At 45.5% G+C, this 25,878-nt stretch overlaps 1 protein-coding gene across 2 annotated transcripts in view; it reads right to left on the reverse strand.

The window, feature by feature from the left end:
- Positions 1–17,883: 17,883 nt before the first annotated feature.
- The window catches only part of PDGFB (platelet derived growth factor subunit B), a 31,098-nt gene continuing 23,103 nt past the window's right edge, over positions 17,884–25,878 (reverse strand). For both annotated transcript variants that reach the window (XM_067559509.1, XM_067559508.1), the window contains 5 exons: positions 25,540–25,620; positions 24,521–24,726; positions 22,498–22,642; positions 21,513–21,680; positions 17,884–20,284 (listed from right to left, as the gene is read on the reverse strand). In XM_067559509.1, coding sequence (XP_067415610.1) covers positions 21,544–21,680; positions 22,498–22,642; positions 24,521–24,726; positions 25,540–25,620 — 569 coding nt within the window. In that variant the 3' untranslated portion in view covers positions 17,884–20,284; positions 21,513–21,543. The remainder of the gene's footprint in view (positions 20,285–21,512; positions 21,681–22,497; positions 22,643–24,520; positions 24,727–25,539; positions 25,621–25,878) is intronic.

The raw sequence follows: 25,878 nt of genomic DNA on the forward strand, positions 1-25,878 counted from the left end.
GTGATGAGGTTGCCTGATTCAGAGCGGAGCACCTAGTTATTACTTCTGTAACATATTGAAAGTGCGTAGGTGGAGCGGTGCTGAAGAGGACTGTAGTGGAGGACAATATTCCTGGAAGGAGAGGAGCAACACCGAGGAGGCTTAGTTCCAAGTATTCCTAGGGATGGATAGTATCCATAGCTCCTATGGATGGATAGTAGCTATGCTGAAGAAACCTTGGCTCTGCTATGGAGCTGACACCAGTTAAGATGGATAGATGGACAAGTGAAGGGCTAAAGAAACCTTTGCTCCACAGAAAGGCTGTGGATGACAGATGGGCAGAAACAACTCCAAAGACCATTGTATTGCAGTGGGGCTGGGAAAGGCTGATAGAGTCAGAAAGGAGCCACCTTTGCTCTCTAGCGGAGCCGAGAATAGCTAATATGCTTGGTGCAGAGAAGGAGTCCTGAAGAGACCTTCATCCTGACCTCATGGTAGGGCTGAGAATGATTGATATGGATGGACTCCCTTCCAGTAATGAAGAAAAACAAAACAAAAAATTAGCCCCACAAGGGCCTTCTTGCAAGAAGGAAGTATTATTTAATGTGTATTGTGTTGTGAAATGAAAACACTGGGTCCTTGGCCTTTCTCCAGCTTAGTTGGCCTTTTTTCTTTTCTTTTCTTTTGATAATTGTTCTCGTGAAGTCTTTTTTTGTTTTGTTTTGTTTTATGTTGTGGTTTTGGAGTTGACAATGCCCGTGGTTCATTTTTCAGCACGTTTCCTGTGTTTTGGCACAGAGAATGCCTGGTCACTAGGCCTCACTTCCTTTTGCAGAGACAATTGCCACAGCAATAACAAGGGCAGTCGCTGTTGTGCTGACAGAGAGCACGTTACATCATCGGAGATAGTAAGGGGGTTCTTGTTTGGCCTTGACTCTCTGTTGGAGGACAGCGAGCTGGGGGAGTATAATAGGAATGACTCAATATGGAAAGGCCAGCACATTTCTAAGTGATGACTCACCAGCTCATTGGAATTTTTTATAGGAGTGCTTTTTAGGGAGGTAAACAAGGTCAGCCAGTGCAACAAAATCCTGTTTACCTGAGACAGGACATATTTGCAGGGGCTGTGCTGGAAATGACAGATGTTTATGTAGATCAAGTAGATGGGAGAGGGTGCTGGTGGACACTGCCATTTAATCTAGGGTATCACTGCAGCTCTCTGCCTAAGATCATTCACTTCTGAGCCAAAATGCTAGGGGTTCAAATCCCTCACAGGCAAAATTTGGGTTTATACCCCATTTCAATATTGCAGTGCAATACTGGGGCTCCTATGTATTAGAGGTGCTTTTTCCAATGAAAACTTACACCAACATCCCACCCATCTGCTTATCTCTGGTGAAGTGTTGCAAGGAGGTCCCCATCCATCTGTTTCTTGTGGGATGCTACATCAAGAAAGAGGACAAGAAGCAGAGAACGGGGGAGAAGAGTCACGTACAGCTGTTATATTAATGATTAAATCCTTAAATTGTTCCTCTATTAAGGATGCAGTTCCTTCTTATGGGTGGATAATGGAGAGACAGATGACTCAAGTTCCACTCTTGTAGTTTATTATTTCTCTGAATCCCCTTGATGGGACTTCCCCCTGTGTCTCAGTTCGTCCCATCTGCTATTCTCTCTGTAACTCTATAATCTCATCTCAGCTGGTTCTGGGGACTAGAGGATTCTGATGTAAATGGAACTCCTTGCTGATATTACAGTTTGGCCATTATTCCTTGTATTCTTTTCCAGTGCTACCTGGATAATCTCAGGGCCAGCTGAGCAAATTTCTGTAGCCCACTGCTTTCCAGATGCCCTTTCTCCCAAGTTAACATGCCCTGGCTTCCTCATGATGAAGTCCTGGTGGCCATATGGTTAATCAGGGCATATTTCAGACGCTGACTGAGTGTTTTTTCCTGATAACAAGACGTGTCTCTCTCTCTCTCTATGGCGAATATCCTGTTCTTGCCGACAGGCTGGAGCAGGAAGGGAAAGCACAGGGTGACTTCACATTCCTGGAATTCCTGGCAACCCGTCAGGGACACAACTGCTACAGAATGGCTCAGCAGGGGACAGAATGGCACATTGTAACGCTAACCAAATGCACCTGGTTTGCTCATTTGCCCTTGATCGGTTTGATATAGATCACTGGGTCCAGTTCTGTCTCACACTGCTGAAAGTTATCACCATCTGCTGGATCTTTAGTGGCCTATGGGAAACAGGTAGGTGGTCTCAGCCCAGTTCTTAGTGAGGAGCCCATGTCACAAAAATCATCACCATAATAAGTAGCACTATTTGTTAACCTTGATGACAGTCTTAGCAGAGAGTTCAAGGATTGAATGGGACAAAAAAAATAAGCTTCTTTCTTGTCTGTACAGGTGACTTATGCAGGACAAGGTTTGAGCCACATTGGTGGGATTAGGGGAAGTCTTGCACTGCCACTGCCCTGGTTGTACCTACTATGAGGATACATAACATACTTCTGTCTCCAGGAGCGGTTGATCTGACACGCTTCATTTGCACCAAATTCACTTAAAACAACCCTCAAATCTGCCACCTCAAAAGTCTCCTATGTCTTGTGAAGAGCAACCCAACCCTGCCCCCCCGATCTTAATATTTTTCTCACAAATTAGATTTTTCATACCTGGTTTCGTCCTTGTTCCTTCTGCTGCACTTTCCAGTCTCCTGTCCCTCAATTCACAATTTATCCCTAACTTTCCATGATATGTCCTATGAGCTATAGCTTTGCAGGACAATTAAAGATCCACACATTTATTTCAGACCTTGCAACACTGCATTGCGACACGAATTCATGTGGTGGCGGTGACGTCCATCAAAGGGTTAAAGGCTTTTGATTGTTGCTAAGTAACAGTGTCCTACCCTGAGGCTCACTGATCAGCCAGTACAAATTTGTCTGATGATACAATGTTAGATCTTGTGATCTTGTTTCATTGCTTGAGAATGTCATCACTCTCTATCCTGTTGGGGTCCTTGCATGGACTGAGCACCAGAATAAACAAGAATACTATTTTCCCCCTGTTGGTGTAGTTGAGTTTAGCTTTCATAATAAATACACATTTTTTCTACTTTGTCTCTGGAGTCACAGGCCCTGATCTTCAGGACAAGCTGTGCTTAACGCAGGATCCTAAAGGAACAAAGGTGACTACATCACCTTTGTGCTCCCCTAGTCCTGGGCCATTTCACTTTCCAGTGCAAGTTAGAATAGCCATAGAGCTAACTTGCACAAGCTTTTAACAACTCCCATGGGGCTGTTTTAGCAGCCAGGGATGGCTGAAGTGCTTTGGCCACACCACCAATTTTATCCTCTGTGAGAAGGGCTACAAGAGCGTGGGTGATGTACATCTAGTGTTTCGCATTTTCAGTTTTTATTTGTAAAAAAAAAAATCTGGGAACTTTTCGGTGTTTATTTTCCAAACATTAAAACTGGGATGAAATCAGGTTAAAAATAACAAAAATTAAAAATTGGGAAAAATCAGGGGGGGAAAAGAAAAACAAAAAGACTTTTATAATATACACATTTTACTACTATATAACTGATTTTTTTTTTTTAGTGTACAAAGGTATATTTTGTCTCTCTCAGACCTAGTAGTTTTTCCAGAAATCCTGGTTTGCATACACTCGCATAATTTTCTTCAAAGTATCCTCACTCATGTTGAGCCTTTTGCTGTCTTGGAGGTGGTCCAACTTTGAAAATATGCCATCTGTATCAACAGATCCAGAGGTACACTCAAAGCTCACCATACCACTTTGCTGAAGTTGGGAAGTGTGTCTTGATGACTGTTCCAAAAAGCCGGCACATGCAATTTCGCATTGTCAGGGTTAGGCAAGTTCATGTAAATAAGAAATTCTCCTTTCAGATTTGAAATTTCTTCTTTAGTGGCAAATGGTTGAAACACTCTCTCATAACAGTCATAGTCTTACTGCAAAATTCACTCTGAGGAAGGAGTGCAACACCTGGATGATATTGCAAAAAGAATCTTCGGCATCAAACACTTTTGGGTTCAGATTACGGGCCATGGTCATCTCTCATTTCTCACAGAGCATTGTGTTGAAGGTTTTGAACACTTTTTTGGTTTTCTCATGTTCCAGGGTGGGAAGGATTTTCAGAAACAGCTGGGCTTTCTCACTGAATGTTTCTCCTGCAGCTTTTGTGCTCACTTCAGCTGAGATTTTGGTTGTCAGGATCCGGTAAACATCTATATTGGCAAATGTGTCGGCAGTAGTTGGAGAAAACTCCAGTGTTTTCTGTGTGCCACACAGTGAGTCCAAGTTTTCAACAATGAACATTACCTTGGTGTGTAGAATCTGGAGGTCATTTTTGTTTATTTGCCAGTCTCTTCAGAGTTTCCGCTTTAGAACCAACGAACTGAGGATGATCTAAGAGATGCATTAGCACAGTCCACTCGTTATTTACATGACAATCAGCGAAATACAAACTCATCCACTAATGTGGCATAACAGGGGTAGATAATTGGCAGTTGGCTCTGCACTTGTCATGCACTGTGTAAAACAAAGCCTTTAACTATGTATGTCTAACAGAGATTCCCACAGGGCAGGGAAATTCTTAGTTGGCTGGTTAGGTCAATTTACAGCCTCTTTACACAGCTAGAGTGGTGCTTCTGAACCAGAGCAGGGGGCTGGGTTCCGGCTCTTAATTTAAATCATAGCAATTGCAGCATCTTTTTGCATACTGATAAAACAGCATGATGTGAAGACACAAACATCTCAGCATAGCCCACCATCCTTATGACATGATATTTTTGTCTTGCCTGGTGAATGCAAGTGATGAGGATCCTTACAGTCTTGCTAACCAGTGTACTTGGTGGAGAAGATCCTGTAAAACATTATTTTAAATGTTCTTTTGTTCCGCATAAGTTCCGGATCTTGGCTTTCCCCCTTTCACAATCTTCTGTTTTGGTAACTTTCTCAATGAAGCATGCACACATCATATTCTCAGCCTTTTTATAAAGAACAGGGCATAGGCTCTCTCATTCTGAACACCAGTTGCACATGTGTGTACTTGGAAGGAAAGAGACAGAGGAAAGCGGGGGATGCTTTTAGTCATGTGGAAAACACAGTGTTTGAGGAATTGAAACTGTATCTGCAAGATTTCAGCAAACAAAATGTTCTTATTTCAATGTCTTAAGGAGTAAAGGTATCAGTGTTGGCTGGCAAGGAATGTCTTGATTTGAGGTTCTTGAGAGAACTTTATCATTACCCTTGTGATAACTGACAAGCAATGTTACAAACTTTGATCCAGATCCTGCCAAGTGATGTGTGAATGATCCCAACTCCCATTGACTTAAGTGGGAATTCAGAAGGACATGTTTAGAGGAGCCCATCCAATCAGCAAAATAACCATGTGCCTTACCCCTGATAGGAGCTGAACCATGTACCATGTTAGGCCACTGGCAGGGATGGTGCATTGTTAAGATTCACTGATTAGTAACAGACTACTGACCATGACTATTGACCATGTACACCAGTGGTTACCAACCCGTGGCCCGTTGGCTGCAGAAGGGAGCCTCTGCCTAAGGACCCAGGCAGAGCGCTGCCATGGGGCTATAAGACCGGTGCAGGCTCCTTGCTGCAGCCAGGGGGATGGAGATCAGCACTCCCCTGCCCCTGGCTGTAGCAGGGAACATGGCAAAGCGCTCCACCTGGGTACCTAGGCACTGGGGTTGCTGCTGGAGCCAGAGGGAGGAGTGATCAGCGCTCCCTTCCACTGGCTCCAGCAGAGAGGAAAGCACTTTGCCTGAGTCCCTAGGTGCTGGGCTCCCTGCTGGAGCCAAAGGGAGGGGAGCACTGATATCCCATCCCCCTGGCTGAAGAAGGGAGCCACTGCCCAGGGACCCAGGTAGAGTGCACGGGGCTACAGGATGTGTGCGGTTTCCCAACCGCAGCCAGGGGGATGGGAGATCAGCGAGGAGGAGGAGATCATCCTTCCGTCTGGCTGCAGTGGTGATGGTTGTGAGGCTGCTGGCAGAGACTGGTGGCCCTTCTGGGTTGTAAAAATGATATCTGTGGCCCTTGAGCCAAAAAGGCTGGGAACCACTGATGTACACAATGAACATTTTCAGCCAGTGGCGCCTTTAGCTAGTTAGTGACATGGTGAAAAGTTGCGATTTAGATGGGGACTTAGCTTTAAATCATCACTTTTCTGTTAAATACCTTCTGGGTCATATTTCTGATATATAAATACCCTGGTACTCTAGGGTCAATGTGTTGGCAAGACCATCTCTTACCTTGAGTCCCACCAAGGCAATTAGGACCAGATGGATTGTCCCTGCTCGTTGTCCCAAGCTTCAGTCTGCATTGTGCTGTGGGAAGGTTCTTCTCAGTGTTAGTCTTCGCTGTTTGGGTTATTTTATTCATAATTACTTATCTTTGCCTGATTCCAAATACTTTTGCACACATTGAGGTGGAAAGAGTGTTATGCTGGGGGAGGGTCTCTGTAGTTGAATCATTAAACCTCATTTTAGAAAGGTGATAGATAAATATAATGATCTGGGGCTCATGGAAGGAACTTTATCAATATCCAGCTGCTCATTGGCAGAGAATGTCCCAAGCTAGGATTCCTTTAGAAGAGGGTAATATGGCTCTGCACACCATGGAACAAAGGCCCAAAGACCAGGAATCAAACCTAGGATACATGCTGGCAGCATGAAGCTCTAACCATCTGGATCACTGGAAATATCCTCTACAAGACTTTACCAGATCCTGAGAAGTGAGAGAACAGGACTTGGAATCCAACGGGATCTCCCACACCACAGAACACATCACCAAACCTATAGGGTCCCTGAACTAATTTGTTTCCTTTTATGGTAAAAACATAGCCTCAGTATCACAGGTTTCCTCTTTCCTCTGAACTGAGTTTTCTCTGTATCTCAAATCCCTCTCATGCTGCTAAAATTAAATGTTAAAAGGCACATGTCACAATGCAGTGTTGCAATCCCCCGATTTACATATTTGTCTGTAACGTATGGTTTGAGTAACAAACAATAGAGGATGGAAATAGCCTGGATAGAGATTTCCTCTTTCATGTGCACAATTGTTTCTTCGAATGGTGCGCGCTTGAGCCAGATGGCAAGAATGCTTGTTCCACATTGTTTTTCCAGTGAGCAGGAGGACACCCTCAGTTTGTGAGGGAGGTCAGGTAGGATGAGGTGACAGGCCCTGCCAGGCAAACCTTTGCTGTCACTGATTGCTAAATAACTTCCCTCCATTAATAAATCTAATCTGTTTAGCTATAGTACTTCCATGATTCCCATCTTAATAGTTTCTGAGCTCCTCACCAACTTTAATGTGTTTATCCTCATCCATGAGCTAGCAAAGTATTATCCCGATTTTATAGATGGGGATCTTAGAGAGACTTGCCCTAGGTTACACAAGGAGTCTGTGGGGGATGTGCAATGTCTGGCTTCCTGGACATTCTAGCAGTACCTAGCATTTTTCAATACATTTAAACACAATCTTCTGATTGTGAGGTTGTAGGGGTGGGGGTTCATTTGGGATTATGCCTTCAACAGCACTACTTTAGCATCCCCTTATTGCCCTGGACATACACCTATCATCTACATAATCACCCACTCAGTCTCATAAAATTACAGCATCTCAGACCGGGTCTTCAGTGGTACAGTGTGTGGATTAATACTTCAGCTTTTCCCTTTGGAAACATAGGTTCAGCCTCTGATTAGGACCTATATAAAATGAATTCCTTATGTCTCATCCAAATCCTTGTTTCTGCACATCACAAAATCACCACCTCTTTCATGTTAAACATGATTGACTGTCCCTGCCCAGCAGACACCCTGGATTGGAATATGATGAGTGGCTCACAGATCAAGTTTGCAGTGTATTGGATTTGCTGTTGGGAGATACCAGGTCATGAACTGGAGGGCTTGTGGCAGATAAAGACTGAGGTGCATTGGTTTAAGAGTGGATAAGGGTAGAAGACTGGAATATCATATTTCCTCCAGCTGTATATACTGAGTTGATAACATAGCAAATCTTCAGAGATTATACCAGGCACATTAGTAACGGAGACAGTTTCCTATTGTCTTCTGTATGCATGCTACCGCTTCTGCTACAGATGTTCACACACACATGGATTTTTTAAAAATCTACATTCATAAATAAGTGTGCTTTCTAGATTCCAGGAAATCAAATATTTTAAGGCAAATCCTTTACTGGGGACAGGGGGGGTGCATACCATGGCTCCTTCCAGCCTTCCTCTGATAGAAAATGTTTGTTTAACACAGACCTTTTCAGGAAGTATTTCCTTGCTGAAAACATTTGTACTGCATTTACAATAAAATATTTCTCCTTCTCTTAGATTTTGACTGATGTTAGTGGAGGGGCTGCAGATCAGCACTAAACTACCATGGTAGAGTTGAGTGGAGGAAGGAACAGGAATAGCAACAGGTGCTGTAGGTTAAGAATGAGGTACATTGACATACCTTTCTGAGTGTGTATGTTTGGAGGGGGAAGCTTGCATGGTGCCAACCTGCACTATAACTGTCTCCAATGTATCCTTTGCTGTCACAAGCTTTGAATTCATGTATGAAACCTAAATAAAGACAAAACAATCTGCTGCATCCCACCCAATGGAATTATCCATGGAAAGGGAAAAATACTCATCAGGGGAAAACTGTAGATCCTGTTCAGCTGCTCCTTTCTATTTCATCTAATACAACTGAAGGCAGCATAACTGAGAAAATGCTTTATTCGATTACTGTGCAGCTCACACCAGCCCATACAGAGCCAGGAGAGAAATATTCTTTGCCAAAACTGAATGGGGAGAGTTATTTCTAATTTCATCCTCAGAAAATATCCAATCTACAATTTACCTGTAACTTCCCCCATGTTAAAAGGACCGGCTAATTAAGGTTGCAGTATTGCCAAACAGGTACAGCCCCCCAGAAGGAGGGGAAGAAGCTGCACTGGATTCCTGTGCTCCTTGAAATGGACTGGGTCGCTGCCCCTGAATGGACAAAAATCTAAACTGGATTTTTATTCCCCTCAGGATTTTTCTGCCCATAGCATACAACTCTAGAATAACTTCCCCCACCCTGAGTCTATTGCCCTGCCCTCTGAGTTTGGAAGGAAGAAGGCATAGTTTGTTGGCAGCAGGCATAGGAATGCCAGGATATTCATTGCTATCGAGACACATGCTCCTAATTCGCAGCTTTCACCAGCGCTGCCTCAGACTTTCCAATGCAGGGTCTGCTCAGATTGAAATGTTTTGTCCATGGCTATCAGATTTATGGGACACCTGGGAATCCCCCCTCTTCCTATTCTCACCCTCATAGCACAGCTTTTTGTTTTCCTTCTTGATTAGCGGAAAAATTCCTGAATCTGTCATGGGGAAGGAAGGTCTTTTCGCTCTCTCTCTTTCTCTCACCTCAATCAATTAGTGAAACACAAACACATTCTATCGTGACCATGAAACACTTTTTCCATGTAAATAACACCTCCGCTGCCTTTAAAGAGGCAGCACACTTTTCCACCACCCCTTTCCCCCCAAAAAGAGATATCATTCCAGAATTACTTCTCAACTGGGGTGAGTACAGAGAATGGAAGCGTGCATGCGGATGTACCCTGTTCACTCTTGCCCAATGCAGCCTCAGGAGAAGGAGAACAAGTACACTGGTGATATGCAGTCCCATTGCCAGTGACATTGCACTGATTGGCAGTACTGTTGACTTTCATCACACATTGCATTTTCACTTTTATTAACATTTGCACGCTTCGCGTAGTAGCAGCTGAGATGCTTGTAATTTGTTTTTAATAAAGATTTTTTAATGAAGTATGTGGTTGTACATTCCATCGGTGTGTGAGTGCTTGAGAAGGAAAGGAAGGAGCAGGAAGTTTTATCCAAAACTTTTAAATAAGTATTATAAATTCTCAGAAAATCGCATAAAAGCAATAGCAAATAAATAAATAGCTAGATATATAATACATGACTATATAACATCACATTCCCCCAGCATAATATCTTATTTCCCCATGCCTCTCCCCATGTAATGCAAGAATATGGGCATGCAGGGAATCCCTTATTTTCCTTGGTCTCCTGGACCCAGCCCCAGTGATCAGAGGTGCACTTTCTCATTGCCTTCATGGGCCTGTATCTTAGCAGTGTCTTGAACCCACATGTTGTGCAGTATGCAGCACACCCTAATGATACAAATGGCATTGGGCACGTTGACATCCATACAGGTTTGTAGGCAGCACTGTGGTGCCCTCAGTCAGCCAAATGCACGTTCCACCACCATCCTGCAACTGCTCAATGTATAATTAAGCCGCCTTCTGCCAGGTGCTCTGATGTTAGGTTTGGGCTTCATGAGCCAAAGCAGTGGAAGATAGATAGGCTGCATTCCCTAAAATAACAGTGGGTCCAGAACCCACTTGATATCCATATTACTGGGAGGGAATAAAGTCCCTTCTTGTCCATACAGGTAAACACCAGATCTCCTGAGCACGCTGACCTCATGCACCCTGCCGATACATCCGACATAGGTGATCATGAACCTCCCTTTATGGTTGGTCAAGGCATGAGTAATGAGCTGGTAGTATCCATTCTGGTTGACATTTTCATGTGCACCTTGTGTCAGGCCAACAGTGGGCATATGTGTGTGTCGTTGGTGGCCCCAGCACAGTTCTAGAGCCCCATTCTCTCAAAGCCAGCTATTGATTCGGTGACATTTGCAATTTGCTTGTAAACTACAGCAATAATTGCCTCACCTACCTCCACTACCATAGCACCAGTGGTTGACTTGCCAACACGAGAGTGGTTAGCCACTGAATTACAGGCGGCCATCTATAGCCAGCTTCCAGATAGCAATATCAACCCACTTCTGGACTCTTTCTTCTGTATGTCCTGCACTGGAAGGTTGGAACAAACTCTTCACACAGGTCTGCTGTGAAGGTCTGCTTCCTCATGGGAGAGTCCTGGAGCCAATGCTGGTTATTCCAGGTCTTCGGAATGATGGAGTCCCACCACACTGTGCTTGTGTGTGTGTGGTCCTGCTCCAGAACTTCCAGCCTGCATAGTAGGAATCCACAGCTATTACAATCTGCATCAACTATCTCCACTCTGCCATGTTAGCAGGCAGGCTGCATGATCTCCTCACCAGGATCTATTGCCACTATCTGAGGGCCTCAAGCTGCTGCCAAAATGCCTTTCACTGAGTCTCATGCCCTCTGTCTGCATCCTGCTACATTAACAGTGCCAACATCAGGAACAGGTAATTGTCCTGAGCTAAAGCCATGCCTTGGCACTGTCTGGAATGGACAGAAGTGAGGAGCATGCAGAGCCGTAAGTTTACTGATTTAATGGGCTACAAACATTCCATGCAGGGACCTAAGGCAGGACAGACAAGTTATCCCACAGCATGTCATGCAACAGTTCTTAGAGCGGCTCAGCTTAGTGCAGTGTTAAGAACTATGGGATATGCCCCTGCAATCCTAGCACCTAACCCAGGTTCCTGTGGCACCAGTGTGGACACAGCTACATGGGTATGACTTGAGTGTGGTTCAGCAATGTAGATGCTTGCTGGCGGGCTTGGCTAACCTGGAGACCCAGACCTGGGTGTCAGGACTCACGTAATCTTTGCAGTGAAGACACCCCTAAAAGGTGACTTTCATACAGAAGTGAACAAAAAGAATATGTATATATGTGATCTATATATCTCCTTGGCTGGTTATTTCCTCTGTGCCCTTTTCTGTGATTGTAGGTATATGTCTGAGTAAGAGCTTTTCTCACCAAGTACATTCCAGTTCACCACTTCCTGGCTTGATCCTGTGCATATCTCATCATCCTGTGTTTTGTGACTTCACAGCTTGCCGCAGATGGATAAGTGTATGCTCACTAATTCAGCTTTGTGATTTTGCTGCAGGATTAAAGGGGAAGAGGTGCATTGGCAGAAGTGTGTGGATACATCTGCACTAGGAAATTTCAGACCAATATTTCAGCAACGATGCAGTTGCACCAGTGCTGCCCAGTGGTGTAAACTTTAGTGCAAACCAGGTGCAGTCATTTTTACCACCAAGTCATCCAACCCTACTTTGAGTCTGCGCTGAAATCTGCACCATTGGTTGCACTAGTATCACAGCACCACTGCTGGAAAATGGGTCAGACGTGTCCTAGTACAAAAAAGACCCTGTGTGAGGCCTGGGCCTGGAAAAGCACAGGGTGCTGCCAGTCAGGCTGGAGGTGCCTTGGCAGAACTCCAGAGAGATTCAAGGGCTGGAATAGCAGGGATTGTTTCAACAGCTGAGGTGACTGGCAGAGCTGCATTAGACAGGCTCCCCAAGCACCTCCATGAACACGCACTACCCAGCCTCTACCCATCGCTGTTGGCCCTTCATTTTCACAAGTATTCAAAAGAATCTCAACAAACATTTTAAACCAAGTGTTGACTGTCAAACCTGAAATCCACATGCTGCCAGGTTCCCCACGACATCTGGACGTGTGCTTAATCACTTTCAGACCGTTTCTTTAACTGTAATTAGAACAGTTTCTTTCTTTTTCTTTTTTTGTTGTTGTTGTTGTTGTCCTGTTCTTCTCTGCGCACTGTTGTTCTACTGCATGTGAAACTGCGGCTGTGGAGTCTCTGGAGAATTTAGTATGGTATCTGTCCTGATGGTGGAGGAAAGGGTTCCTAAATGTAACAGATTGAGGGAGGCAGTGTGGGCTAATGGATAGCACATTGGCTTGGGATACAGACGATGTGGGTTCTGACTAAGCACAGTCAGTGACCTTGGGCAAGTTACTGCCCTTCTCTGTGTCTGTTTCCCTCTCTGTAAATTGGGGTAATGATACTGACCTTCTTTGCAAATCACTTTGAGATCTACAGGTGAAAAGTGCTATATAAGAACTAGGTGTTATTATTACTTATTTTGAGATGCAAACCTTGGTTCATTTCTCTCTGAACCTCACTGAGCCATGATCACTGCTGCTATGGTGACTCTGGGAACTCCAAAGCCTCACCCTGTGGTCCCCCCACTTCAGTAAGGTCTGCAGCTGCCAAGGAGAGAGGCCCCGGCTATGCTCCAACACACCACTTTATTATGTGTGTGTGTGTTACAAGTCTGTAACAATTGATGTACAAAGCCTTTTAAGATGAGAAATGTCCAGGGCCTTGCCACGCTCACTTGGCCATGGGGAGATTACCATAGTTAAGGGAGCAGTAGAATGCAGTCATGGGTTGTGTGAAATCAAGTGATGAACAGCTGTTTGGTTGGGTTTTTGGAATTTTTAGTTTTTTTTCTCATATTTTCCTCCTTTTCGTTCTGTTTTTCCTTTGTTCCCCCAATGCAATTCTCGCACACACGCACACAAAGAGAGACAGAGCAGTGGTGTACCATGGGTCTCCAATGCCCGGGGCCATACTTATATTCATGCCCCGCCCACCATTGGCAGTGCCCCATGGGAGGGGACAGTCTGTGGGTCCGTGTCCTGCTCTCCCCCACTTTCCGCCCCCATCGGCGGCAGGAGCGTTGGCAGCGCGCTGCGAGGAGTGGGGTCTGCAGGCCCATTTCCCACTCTCCCCCCACTGTGGAGGTGGCGGGGGCGGGCCATGACAGGCTGTGGTCTCCTCAGCTCCCTCCTTGCATCCAGTGCAGGGGTGGAGGAGCCAGGAGGATGCTCTGGCTGCCTGCGAAAGGGGGCGTGGTGGCTCCTCCTCCGAGGGCCTGGCCAGAGTCCCTCCCCAGGCTGGTGCCCAGGGGCGTCCCCCCCCCTCAGTATACCACTGAGACAGAGGACATGGACATATTCATACATAGAACTCAGAAGGTGTTTCTCTATTAAGAGCTAGTGTCTTTGAAGATCAATTTTGACCCCTTACTAACTCTGGTGAACACTTACTTACAGGACTAGTCCCATTAAGAATATAAGAATGGCTATACTGTGTCAGACCAATGGTACATCTAGCCCAGTCTCCTGTCTTCCGACAGTGGTGAATGCCAGGTACTTCAGAAGGAATTAATAGAACAGGTGATCATCAAGTGATCCATCCTATCAGCTATTCCCTGCCTCTGGTAAACAGCAATCCCTGCTCATCTGGCTAATAGCTATTGATGGACTTATCCTCCATGAACTTATCTCGTTATTTTTTTAACCTAGTTTTAGTCATGCCCTTCACAACATCTTCTGGCAAGGAGTTCCACAGGTTGACTGTGCGTTGTGTGAAGATATACTTCCTTTTGTTCGTTTTAAACCTGCAGCCTATTAATTTCATTTGGTGACCCCTAGTTTTTGTATTATGAAAAGGAGTAAATAACACTTCCTTATTTACTTTCTTCATGCCAGTCATGATTTTATAGATCTCAATTGTGTCCCCCTTAGTCATCTCCTTTCCAAGCTGAAATGTTCAAGTCTTATTAATCTCTCATCATATGGAAGCTTTTCCATACCCCTAATCATTTTAGTTGCCCTTTTCTGTACCTTTTCCAATTCCAATATTCTTTTTTGAGATGGGGCGACCAGATCTGCACACAGTATTCAAGATGTAGGTATACCAGGGATCTATAAAGAGGCAATACGATATTTTCTGTCTTATTATCTATCCTTTTCCTAAAGACTCCCAATATTCTGTTAGCTATTCTGTGGGCTCATTTACATCATGTCAGTGATGCAAATGAGCCCACTTATGTGAAAATTGTTCAGCAATGTGAATTAAGAGGGCCACAATCTGACTCTGAGGTCCTGATTCAGGAAAGCATCCCTACTCAGGACAGCAAATAAGCATGTACCTAACTTTAAGCACGTATTTAAGTCCCATTCCTAAAGAGGGATAGATTTAAGCACATAATTAAGTGCTTTCCTGAACTGAGGCCTAGGTGAGGAAACTGTTGCAGGAAGAGTGATTGGTGTAATAATTTGTTGTGTCTCTTTTCCTTGCAATGACTTCAATGTTGCTAATCCTGAACACTGAAAAATCATGAGATTGGCCGAAAAATCATGAGTTTTAAAAAATAATTAACTTGGTAGTCTTTTTATTTGCCTTCTAGATTTTGAGCCTTTGTAGTGCATTTAGGTCAAAATTTCAAGCTTTTTTCCACAACCACAAGGGCTAGAAACTTCAAAATGAAATATTATTAGTTATTAATTATATTATTATTATTATTATTATTTATTTTATTGATTGATTTGTGTCATGACAAATTGTGAGGAACTGGGGATTTAAGCAAAACATCAACTATCAGAAGGCTCACGTTAAAATCATGAGAGCTGGCAACGCTGTGTTGTAAGTATCCATGCAGCAACTCCACCTGAGCTATTTTGGCACATCCACATGCGGCACTCCTTGCAACTTATACCAGTGAATTCTGGGACTTCTGAATTGCCGATAGTGCCCAGCAGAATTGCTGGGAGCTAATTTTTACTTTCTGGGGTGGAGTTTAGAGGGCTGTGGTTTCCTCTCCTCGTTGGGGAGAAAATGTCGTAGATTGCGCCAGTTCAGTTGGTCCTGAAGTAAAGACTTACGCAAGGTACTGCAACCAAACATTATAATCAGTTCTAGGATGGCTGTTAGGTACGGATGCCAGGCATTGAACAAATGTTGTAATGTCAAGACATTCTGAGCAATGGTTTCTTTCAGCATGTATTCGTTTAGGAATAGCTAGAGCTATTTGCTTGTTACCAGTCTTCTAGATGCGTTGGACTTGTGTGTTTGAACTGCTGTAGCAGTGATATGTGCGTGTGGAGGACAGAGAGGGAACATGTCTCATACTGGGGCGAGTCAGTGGTGTACCGGGGAGGGGGGGGGGGCACCAGGAGAGGGCCATGCCCCTGGGCGTCAGCCTGGAGGGGGGCGTTGGCCGGGCCCACATGGGAGAGGTGTGGGGCTGGGAGTGGGGGGTGGCCACCTGCTGCTTGGGGCAGGAGCGGCTCCTAGAGAGGGCGCTGGGCCCACGTGGGAGAGGGGCAGGAGGAAGAGATGGGGCCAAGGGGGGGGAGCAGCCACTGTGCTGCTTGCAGGCAGGGCTGGCGCCAAACCGGCTCCTGACCAGCTGCTGTGAGTGTGTCCGGGGAGGGGGGCAGAACAGCTGGGCCGCCCTGAGAGCTGGGGTCAGCTGCGCTCTGCCCCTGCACGGCCGAGCGCCACCGGAAGCTCTGCAGCCAGCCCCCCAGCAGCACAGGGCCTCCCGGCGAGGTGGTGGAGGGGTGCGCAAATGCCAGCATTGGCCCCTGGCCGCTGGAGACCAATGGTACATCACTGCATAGAGTGGGGAACACAACCTTCCCTTCTTCTCCCATAAGTGGGAGTACAATCTACAGGGATCTGAGTGGAATGTGCCTGATTCTTCACTGGCTTGCACTTAATTCCCCTCAACCCAAGCTGCTTGAACTTTCTGTAGCTGTAAGACTGGCCTGGAATGTCTCATGAGAAAATGCCTGTTCTTATGGGAATTCCAATCCTGATTTCTAGACCAAAGCACTTTGCACCCGCATCATCTCTTACATTTCTCTAGCACTTTCCATTCTGCTAATCCCAATGTGCTGCAGAGAATGCAGATAGAGGCCATTCACCTACCACTGACATTCAGCTCCCTATGAGAGGAATGTAACAATTGTCCTGTATCTTAAATGAACAGTGCCAGAATAAGACACAATCCTTGAAACACTGGAATCCAGGCCCTGCATTTGGAGGTAGCCTGTGAATTGGGAACTATACCAGACACTGAGCTCTTTAAATCTGCCACCTATGGGGTAGAATGAGCGACTCCCACTTGGGTCATGTATCTCAGTGCTCAATATATTGCTTGTTGCTTGGCTCTCTCCCCCACCAAAGAGTAGATAAAGAGAACTGAGTACTGATCAGTGAACTCAGCTCAATGAGCTGGTGGAATTTCAGAGCTGCCAGGCCTTTTCCTGTGCATGTAAGGCTGTAAGAAGAGGGCCGTTAAATTGCAGTATTCCTGTGCTACACATCTAGTCATAAACCGTAACAGGCAAAACAAGAGTATTTTAGGAAGGAAAGAGAAGAATAACTTCTCTAAATCGCCAGGAAGATTTTGGACTATTAGGGTGAAAACAAGTTGTTGCAGGAGAATTTTGAATGCTGCTTCTCCAAGACTCTGAATTGCTCTTTTAGTCAGTAACAGAATATTTTATGGGATTGATAAACAGAACAGTGGGCTCAGGGAATGGAGAAATGGGTAATTCACCAGTTCAGAGGGAGATTCCAACAATTGTCTGTGGAACAGCCCAAACTGAGGTGGCTGTTTGTACACAGCTATGTGTTAACTGCACTGTAGCAGGGGACAGCACTATGACACATGGGTGCCAGAATGCGCAACGCCTCCCTTACCCAGTGGATAGGGAAACATATTGGCCTTCTGAACCCTTATGAGAAAAGAGCAAGAAGAGCTAAAGATGTCTAGACGATGACTAAGAGGGGGAATATGTCAACTCTTGAAGAGTCTATGAAGAATGCAAACATCAGAGAGGAAGAGGAATTGTTTTGAGTTATTTAAAGGAGTAGAACCTGGAATAACAGGATGAAAGTAAGCAATGGGAAATTCTCGCTAGGCATCAGAAAACATTGTGAAAGGTGAGACCTATTAAAATGAGAAATCCCCAGTGCTTGAGTCATTGATCACTAAACTGGACAAAGTACAAAGGAATACACAGTAGGGAAAATTCCAGCCCTGGCTGGCGGCTGCGGTGAACTAGAAAAGCTAACAGGAATGTTCAATCTCTAGTTCCTCTGTTTTTATAATCTCAGTTAAAGTGTCCCAGAAAGGAAAGTGCAGGAACTGGGATTCTCTATCTGACCTCTGATCATTTTTTGCTTTTTAGTTTTGCATACAGAAGAAACTTCACACTTTCTTGAGAGCTTTGGTTTTTGTTTGTTTGTTTTGTATTGTTTTTTTTACAACTTTAAATACAGTACTGAGTATAAATTAATCTTACATTAAAATAAAAAAAGCAAAAAACTCACCAACTTTACAAACCAAAGGAAGGAGATTTTGGAGCAGGAAAACCAAGTGTCTTAAGACTTGAGAAGTCAGGGGATGGGATGGGGGGAAGGGAGCAGAGTGCAAGAGGCAGAGAAAGATTTGGCAGTGGAGCTCTAAGCCCGTCTGATGAACAGCACTCACCATCCTGCTGCATCATCACCTTTCTCCTGCTGCTGGTCTCCCCATGGTACTTCTGCCTGCACTGAGACCTGAAATTAGTGGATGGGACCATCAGATTTGCCAAAGGGGCACATATATGAGAGTGGAATTATCTCCAGTCTACTCTTTGGTTCCTCTGTCCCAATATATAAGCCATATTGAGTGACCACAGGAGGGGTCGTTCCTCTTGGAGAGGATACTACATATTTCCCCCTTCTTCTGCCTCATCTCCTATGGGAGAGAGCTATCACAGTAAAGGAAAAAGAATGAGGAGAGGCTGTTGGGAAAGGAAAGTAGCTCTAATTTACATTGTAAGCGCTTTGTGGCAGGGACAGTTTTTTTGTTGTGTGTTTATACAGTGTGCTCAGTACAGTGGGCCCATGACTGGGTCTCCTCCTGCAATACATATGATAAATAACTATGTCCATAATAACTGTGTGTGTGTGTCCAGGTTATCCCTATCTAGAGAGTCATTCTGTCCTCCGCCACCTAGACACATAAGAGTCTCTAAAATGCCCGTGGAGATAGGGACACCAGTCAGCAGTGCTCTTTCACCAAAGGGGATTATTTGTGTTTTTAATCACTGTTGTGAAGTAGATGTTCACTTACTCCCCTCGCCCTCACCCCAAAACCCTTCAACTGCCCACAAAGTTCCTTGAATCTATAGTTCTTTTGAAACTGAGACGGGCTTGAATGTATGTTAAGGAACTCCTGGTGTGTGTGTTTGAGAGAGGAAAATGGGGGAGAAAAATGGGAGAGCCAGGGAAGTAGAGAGAGAGAGAGCAACTGAGAGTGTCATGTGTGAAACATCCATGAAAGGATTAATCTGCTCTCAGATATTTCTGGGTAATTATATCCTGCTCTCAGAATCACTGGTCAGCCAACGACAGTTTGTTCTGATGAAGTAATGCTTCTAAGCCTGTATTTCACTGGTTGATTATGTTGTCGCTCTGTATCCTGCGGAGGAGTTCTGAGCAGGGAGAAGAGGAAAGGGGAAAGAGAGTGAGGCAGATTGCTCTGTGGCCATCACTTTGCACTCTACTGGGTAAAGCTGTGGAAAGTTTGCTTTTCCTCTAGCCTACCTGAGCTGAAAGCATGAACATTCCTGCAGATTCCTCCCATTGGGGAACATATCCATTTAAAAACCAGAGAGATATATACATACAAAGTGAATTAAACAATAACCTAAGTCCCAGACTGGAAAGTTGAACCCTCTACAGCCATGTGCAAAGACAGCATCCTTTGTCAGGGGGCCGGGAAAGGGGACAATGATTCTGCCAGCTGTCCACTCCTTCCCACTGCCCCAAACGTCTTCCAGTCTGCAGCAGAGGTGGATGGGATAAATGCATTTTGCTTTCATTTTTTTCTGTTCCCCGAGATGATGTACATTTTAGTGGTTTTTAAAATAATATATACACACACATAAAAAAAAATGTGTCCAGGTGTGACAATAAAAGTCCTTAGTGCATTTTCCGTCATTGGTTTCCTCTCTTAATCTGAGATCTGCCTGCTTTCAAACATGTCCATCATATTCATTGATCTTAGCCAGGGTCCCACACCATTACCAGGAAGAAGAGGGGAAAGAAAGAAAATTGTTCCCACTCCCCCCCATTTTTTCCGCCTCAAAGGAAAATGGACCCGTTTTTCTTTTTCCCATTTGCTGTTCTATTCTCTGCAGCAGGAAAGGCATCATTCTGTCCCAGTTGCATGTGGGTTTTTTTTGTTTTGTTTTTTTCTAACGTTTTTTTTTCCGGAAAACTTTAAAATGTTGTTAATAAATGAAGAGAGGAAAATTGAGGGAGAAACTTTGGTGGGAGAAGGTCCGATGATGGAAAGGGAAGCACCATTTGCCGTCCGAATCGGGCACCGAGACAGACTGACAGAGAGGAAGAGTTATCACTCTGAGGACCCCATAGGGGCAATACAACAAATACAGTAAAACCTGCCAAAAGTGACCATTCATGGGAGTTAGCAAAAGTGGTCACTTGTAAGAGGTGGTTTCTCTTCAAAGGTATGCACACCAGAGAGCGGTGGTGTTCCATAGCTTCTGTTGCTCATGACAGGTGGTCTTTCTTCAGAGGTGATCTCTAAAGCAAGTTTTACTGTATATTGAATAAACCTGAAAGTGAAACAAACACAGACATAGAATTAGAATAAGAACCCATCTCGCTCTGCTATTTCCCTTCCTTCCTACTCTCTCTCTCTTTTATGATTATGGTTTATTTAAGTGCCACATTAATAGCCCTGGAGACTAAGCGACTGAAGTCTTCTATTTATCTCCAGGACAGACACAACTAAGCTTAGCACAGGAGCAAAAAGAGCTGTATATCACCTTTGCATTTGGAGTCTTGGGCTGGCCAGGGACCAGAGGGGTATTTTTTGGTTAAAATGGCAGAAGAACACAAAAATCAGAGCAGCCCTAGTACTAAAGATGGAATTAGAAGACTCCTGACTTAAGATACTGTGCCCAGATCACAATTCTCTCTCTGACACAAAAGGCCTCGCCTACTGCGGATCTAGAGCCTGATTCTCCTTTAGCTCACACTGATTTTACACCAGTGAAATTCCATTGGAATCCTTGGAGTTACTCCTGACTTACACCATTGTAAGTGAGAGAAGAATCAGGTCCCTACAATTAAAAGGCTCCAGATTTAATTCCCTAAGATTCCAGTTCCCCTTTTGCTTTTTTTAACATTTTTTTTTGTTCTCAGACTTCCTGTTAGGACAGTAAGACTAATCAAAGTGCTGCTATTTTTGTGTCCTTCCACCATTTTAACTAAAAAACTAAAAAAGCAATCCTGGCTCCCGCAACAGAGGATATAAAATGGACATTAATTCTCCACTGTCAGGGGAAACTCAATACATGAAGGAAAATCAGGGCGAGCTCCACAAAATAGACAAATAATATACTATCCAATGGCTTTTAGATATAGAGGGGATGGGCTTTGTTGTTCAGCTTTAAGGGAGATGGGAGAGTGGGGCTCAGTGGCAAAGTGGGGCTAATGCATAAACCTTTCACCTCTGCAAGAATGAGTTCAAGTGTGATAAATCGTAAGCGGGATGAATTTGCCAAGTGCCAGCCTAATCCTGTTACTTCATTAGATCGCACAATCCGGCACCATGGAGCATCTTGGCTCTGCATTGGGATAACAGGGGTGCAGAACCGAGATTCCTGGGCAGAACGGTATGGGCGGCCCAGGGCTGAAGCGGCAGCAGATGCGGTGGGTAGCAACTGAGGTTCATGGCAGAGCTTGTGCGTGGGAAGGGGATTCCCAATGACTAGAAGAGCAGACTGGCTCACTTCCCAAAGTGCCCCACCCCCATCCAGTGGTAATTGTTGCTATTACCTGCCTTGCACTCTCTCCCCTGCCAGCAGCTCTATGCTGTGAGGATTTCTTTCAGCACTTTCTTATCATGGACATGCTTGAACTTCCGATGTTTTCTTTTCTGTGCTGGCAGCCTGCGTGCTCGTTGTCTCACCGAAACAGGGGCTGCAGTGATCAGTGATGACTCACCTGCCAAACCAGAGATGAGAGTGAATCATGCATGAGCAGCAACTGAGACAGCTGGAAACAGTGGCGTACCATGGGCGTACCAAGCCTGCATTTGGACCCCCCCCCCAGTCCTCACGTCCGCGCCCCCCCCCACACAGGGCAGGAGGGGTCCCCAGCTCCCACAAGACAGCGACACCCCCCAGCTGCCCTGGGGGGGGAGGAGGGGAAACACACCACTTACCTCCTCCTGCGTGGGGCAGCGGAGCCAGGCTCTGGCTGGGTTCCGCCGTCCCCCACCACACTTACTGCTGTGTGACACCTGCCTCTCCCACTCCAGACACATGGCCCGACCTGAAGGGGGGCTGGCAGCAGCTGCCCTTCAGAACCTCCTGCACCCTCCACCCTGCTGTGTGTCATGAAGGGCCGGCACCCCCCTGCAGACTGGCACTGGGGGGCTGGCCCCCCACTACCCTCCTTTTTATGCCACTGGCTGGAAATACCACTTTCTCTCCACCATCAGTTGCTAGTTCTATAGCAAAAGAGCCAAGACCCTCTTCTTCCTTCCCCTCCATTCTTCCTTTGCTTCATCTAGTCTTCTCATTTCTTCACTCTCCTTTTCCTCTCTCCATCTTTCTCTCTCCCTTCCCCGCCTCCATTTCTCCCCAGTTTTGCCCCTCTCTCACAAGCAACACTCTAGACAAGATTTTCAGCTGGTGGAAACCAGCAAAGCTCCATGAACTTCACTGATGCTGTGCTGATTCACAGCAGCTGAGGATCTAGCCCGCTGTCTCATCTCACTGCACTTCCCTCTCTCGTCCCCTGGTTCCAGCAACCTTACCTCTGTGTGCACGTGAACCTGGCCGCCAACTGTGACTAAAGGTCCGAGATGCCAGTGCCTCACATCGACACTCCAGGTGATCCTCCAAGGGCACAATGACTTTTTTAAAGTTTGGCTTCTTCTGGACAAATTCAATCTTGCTTACCTATTGGGCCAGAGTAAAAACAAACCCATCTAACATATAAATACTGCTACAACTACCGTTACATAAACATTCATACTACCTTCTATTTCTCTATTCCCCTTCTTCCCAAAGGGTCCAAAAGCACTTTACAGACCATGGATCAAATCCAGGCCTGGTACAGTTTGGTGCAGTTTCCACTGATTTCAGAGGAGTATCACGTAGCCAGGCAAGTCTGACTTCGGCCTTGTACAGAGAGAATCATTTCTCCCCCTCCTGACTTACAGCTGCTTCTTGCATGAAACATGACAGCTGGTGAACAGTGCACAGAAACATTACACAACTGGAAAAAGAAATACAGAACAATGCTGGGTCTGATAGATTTGACAGAAGACATTTGAGGGTAGATAGAATGTAATTAACTGAATTGAGATACTGGAGTTAAAACCCCTATTGTTGCAAAAAAAACCCAACATGGCAGAGAGGAGAAATCCAGACATGATGTAAACAAGTGCAATTCTACTGCCTTCAATGGAGCCATGTCTGAATTTGTCTCAGGATTTTTAAGGACTAACAGTGGCAAGGGCCTCAGTTTTACATCTTATGTGAAAGGCAGCATTTCTGGCAACACAATGCTCCCTGGAACTATTCTGCAGCCCTTGCTCAGTACTGATTCAGGATGCATCTACAACGCAGCTGGGAGGTGTAATTTCTAACTCAAGCCGATGTACATATGCTAGCTCTGATTGAGCTAGTGCACTAAAATGAGCCGTGCAGCTGCAGCAGCACAGGTTTAGCTGCCAGAGTAGGTACCTAGGATCTTGGATAGGATTGTACTTGAGCAGCTAGCCTGAGCTGCTGCAGCCAGGTAGGTATTTTTAGCAACTACGTAGGTATTTTTAGCACACTAATTCAGTCAGAGCTAGTGCTTGGATCTACCTGCACTGGGAAATACACCTCCAGTTGTAGTGTAGATATACCCGCAGAAGGAAGAGCACCTCTTACTAGATCTCCAGTAGCACATCCTACAGTCCCTGCATTTGCAGTGGTAGTTTCCCATTCAAATACTGACCAGGCCTGACCCAGTTTAGCTTATCTAACAAAACCACATTCCCTGAGGAGGTCTGCAAGCTATAAATACTATCACTGCTGTGAGTCTGGGATTGAAATCCTTCAAATGCACTGGCCCTGGCAACATCACTCAACCAGGGATCAGACCTACTGGCTGTTTATCTTTCCTTGAAAGCCCCACTCCACACGCTTCAGACCACACGCTGCTTGCTAGACAAACATTTTCAGCCAAACAATACGGAGACCTCAGTCCTCAGAGAAGCCATTTCCAGGTCACTTTTCCTGGCTGACTTCTGACCTCTCCTTTGCTTTTTCCACAAAAACAATTCCCATTTCTCTTCCACTCTCTTATTTCTCCCTCATTCAGCGTGGCTTTTCTGAGGAAGGAATTTCCTGCTAAAGCAGACTGTGTGAGCGCACACACCCTGCCGCCCTGGCTTGCCCAGGGCCTGAGGGAATCTCTCACAGGTCAGGCAGAAGATTTGCTGGGGATGATTTATATTTTTAAATGAGCTATCTGGGAGGAAGTGTGAAGATAACTATTAACTGAAGAGCCAGCATGATCAGAGCAAGAGGTCAGCTATCAGGTGTCTGTTTACAGCAGGAATAGGCGGGAAGATCACAGAGGGGCAAGGAGAGGAGGAGGGGACACTGTCTCAATGCACGTGTTTGGGCTGAGGTGTATTGTCAGAGTGGTGATGGAGAGGTCAGCACTGTTGGCCCCTCACTTGTATGATCTCAGGCAATTCCCCCAGTTGGTTGTATTTTTAGTGGAGGGGTCATGAGAGAAGGAAGCAAGGAGGAGGGAGAGGCTAGAGGATTCTTGGGTACCTGGACATGCCGCACGCGGACCTGCGTGGGGCGACACTGCACGTTGCGGTTGTGGCAGCACCCTGAGCACCGCTGCACCTCCACACATGGTGGCCACACCACAAAGTTGGCATTGGTGGCATCTACCAGGTTCCGGGATATTTCAAAGACCTCTGTCCGTGTCTTGCACTCTGCGAGTACTGCTGGCTCAGCATCTGCCACTGCATCTAAGAGGACCCAAGAGAAAAATGATGAAATAGGCTTCGCAGGCTCCTACCAGAGACCAGGTGCAATCCCATTAGGTTATCTGACAAAGACTTGCACTCTCCTGGAGCTACAGATATATATTCTTTCCCCATCCTCCACCCATTCAATGCTGTTCACTGTCTCCTTCAAAGTGCCAAGCATCCTGATGGCACATAATAAATAATAATAACTACAGCTAACTTTCCGGGCAGGAAAGGACAGGGGCTAGTCGGTGCCACTGCGTAACAAGACAGAGTGATTTGATGCAGAATTACGTCCCTGCTTCTGAACCCAACTTCCTCCACTTTAAGGGCTGAAGGCCTGGCCTCCGCAACACCCTCAGCCCTGCTGGCCCCAGGTGGAGCCAGAGGCTGGGATTGGGAATCAAAAAGTGCAGATACCAATCGCGAGGGCACCTGGCCTGGTCTGTTATCATTCTGCTCTGTTGAGTTATTTCAGCCAATTTCAATACTTAACGATTAATAACAATCTCTACATTTGCTTAGGGCAATATCACACTCCGCAGAAGCACAAGAGTTAGTGACTGACTGACTCAAGAGGTCGTCTACAGTGCCATATCATATCTAGTGCTTGTTTTCCAGCATGGGTACAAGCAATGGAGTGAACACTAATGCAGACAGGGCTGAAGCATTTCCATCACCAAGTCCTGAAGCTCCAGCCAGAAGAGGGAATCAGGAGACAGTGCTGGAAATGCCTGCACCCTGCTGTATACCTAATCTCTCACTTACATTGAAACTTCCTGCACAGAAGTTAGGTCAGCGTCTATCACTCACCTACACTTCGTCTCCCTCGAGACAGGTTTTGACCAGGATGGATTTGGGTTGAGTTCAGGTCCAAATTGGAGCCATCCTTTCCTGCAAGAGAAGGACATAATCAAATAATGCAACCCAGAGATAAAAAAGTGAGGCAATGATGTGGGGTTCAAGTGACAGAGGAGGCAGGATTTGGGTGATTCATCAGTCCAGTTAATGCACTAGCATGTCATGTCTAGAGTTTTAGGTTCAAGTCCCAGCTCAGGTCACAAGTGCAATGAGTGTGGGGAGTCTCTAAGTTTGTTCACCTCATCATACATTTTTATTCAAAGTAAGTGGCATATCTTGTTAAAGAAAGGC

The sequence above is a fragment of the Emydura macquarii genome, unplaced genomic scaffold, assembly GCF_026122565.2.
Source record: "Emydura macquarii macquarii isolate MOO-44397 ecotype Brisbane River unplaced genomic scaffold, CSIRO-AGI_Emac_v2 contig_2205, whole genome shotgun sequence".
Taxonomy (NCBI): Eukaryota; Metazoa; Chordata; order Testudines; family Chelidae; genus Emydura; species Emydura macquarii.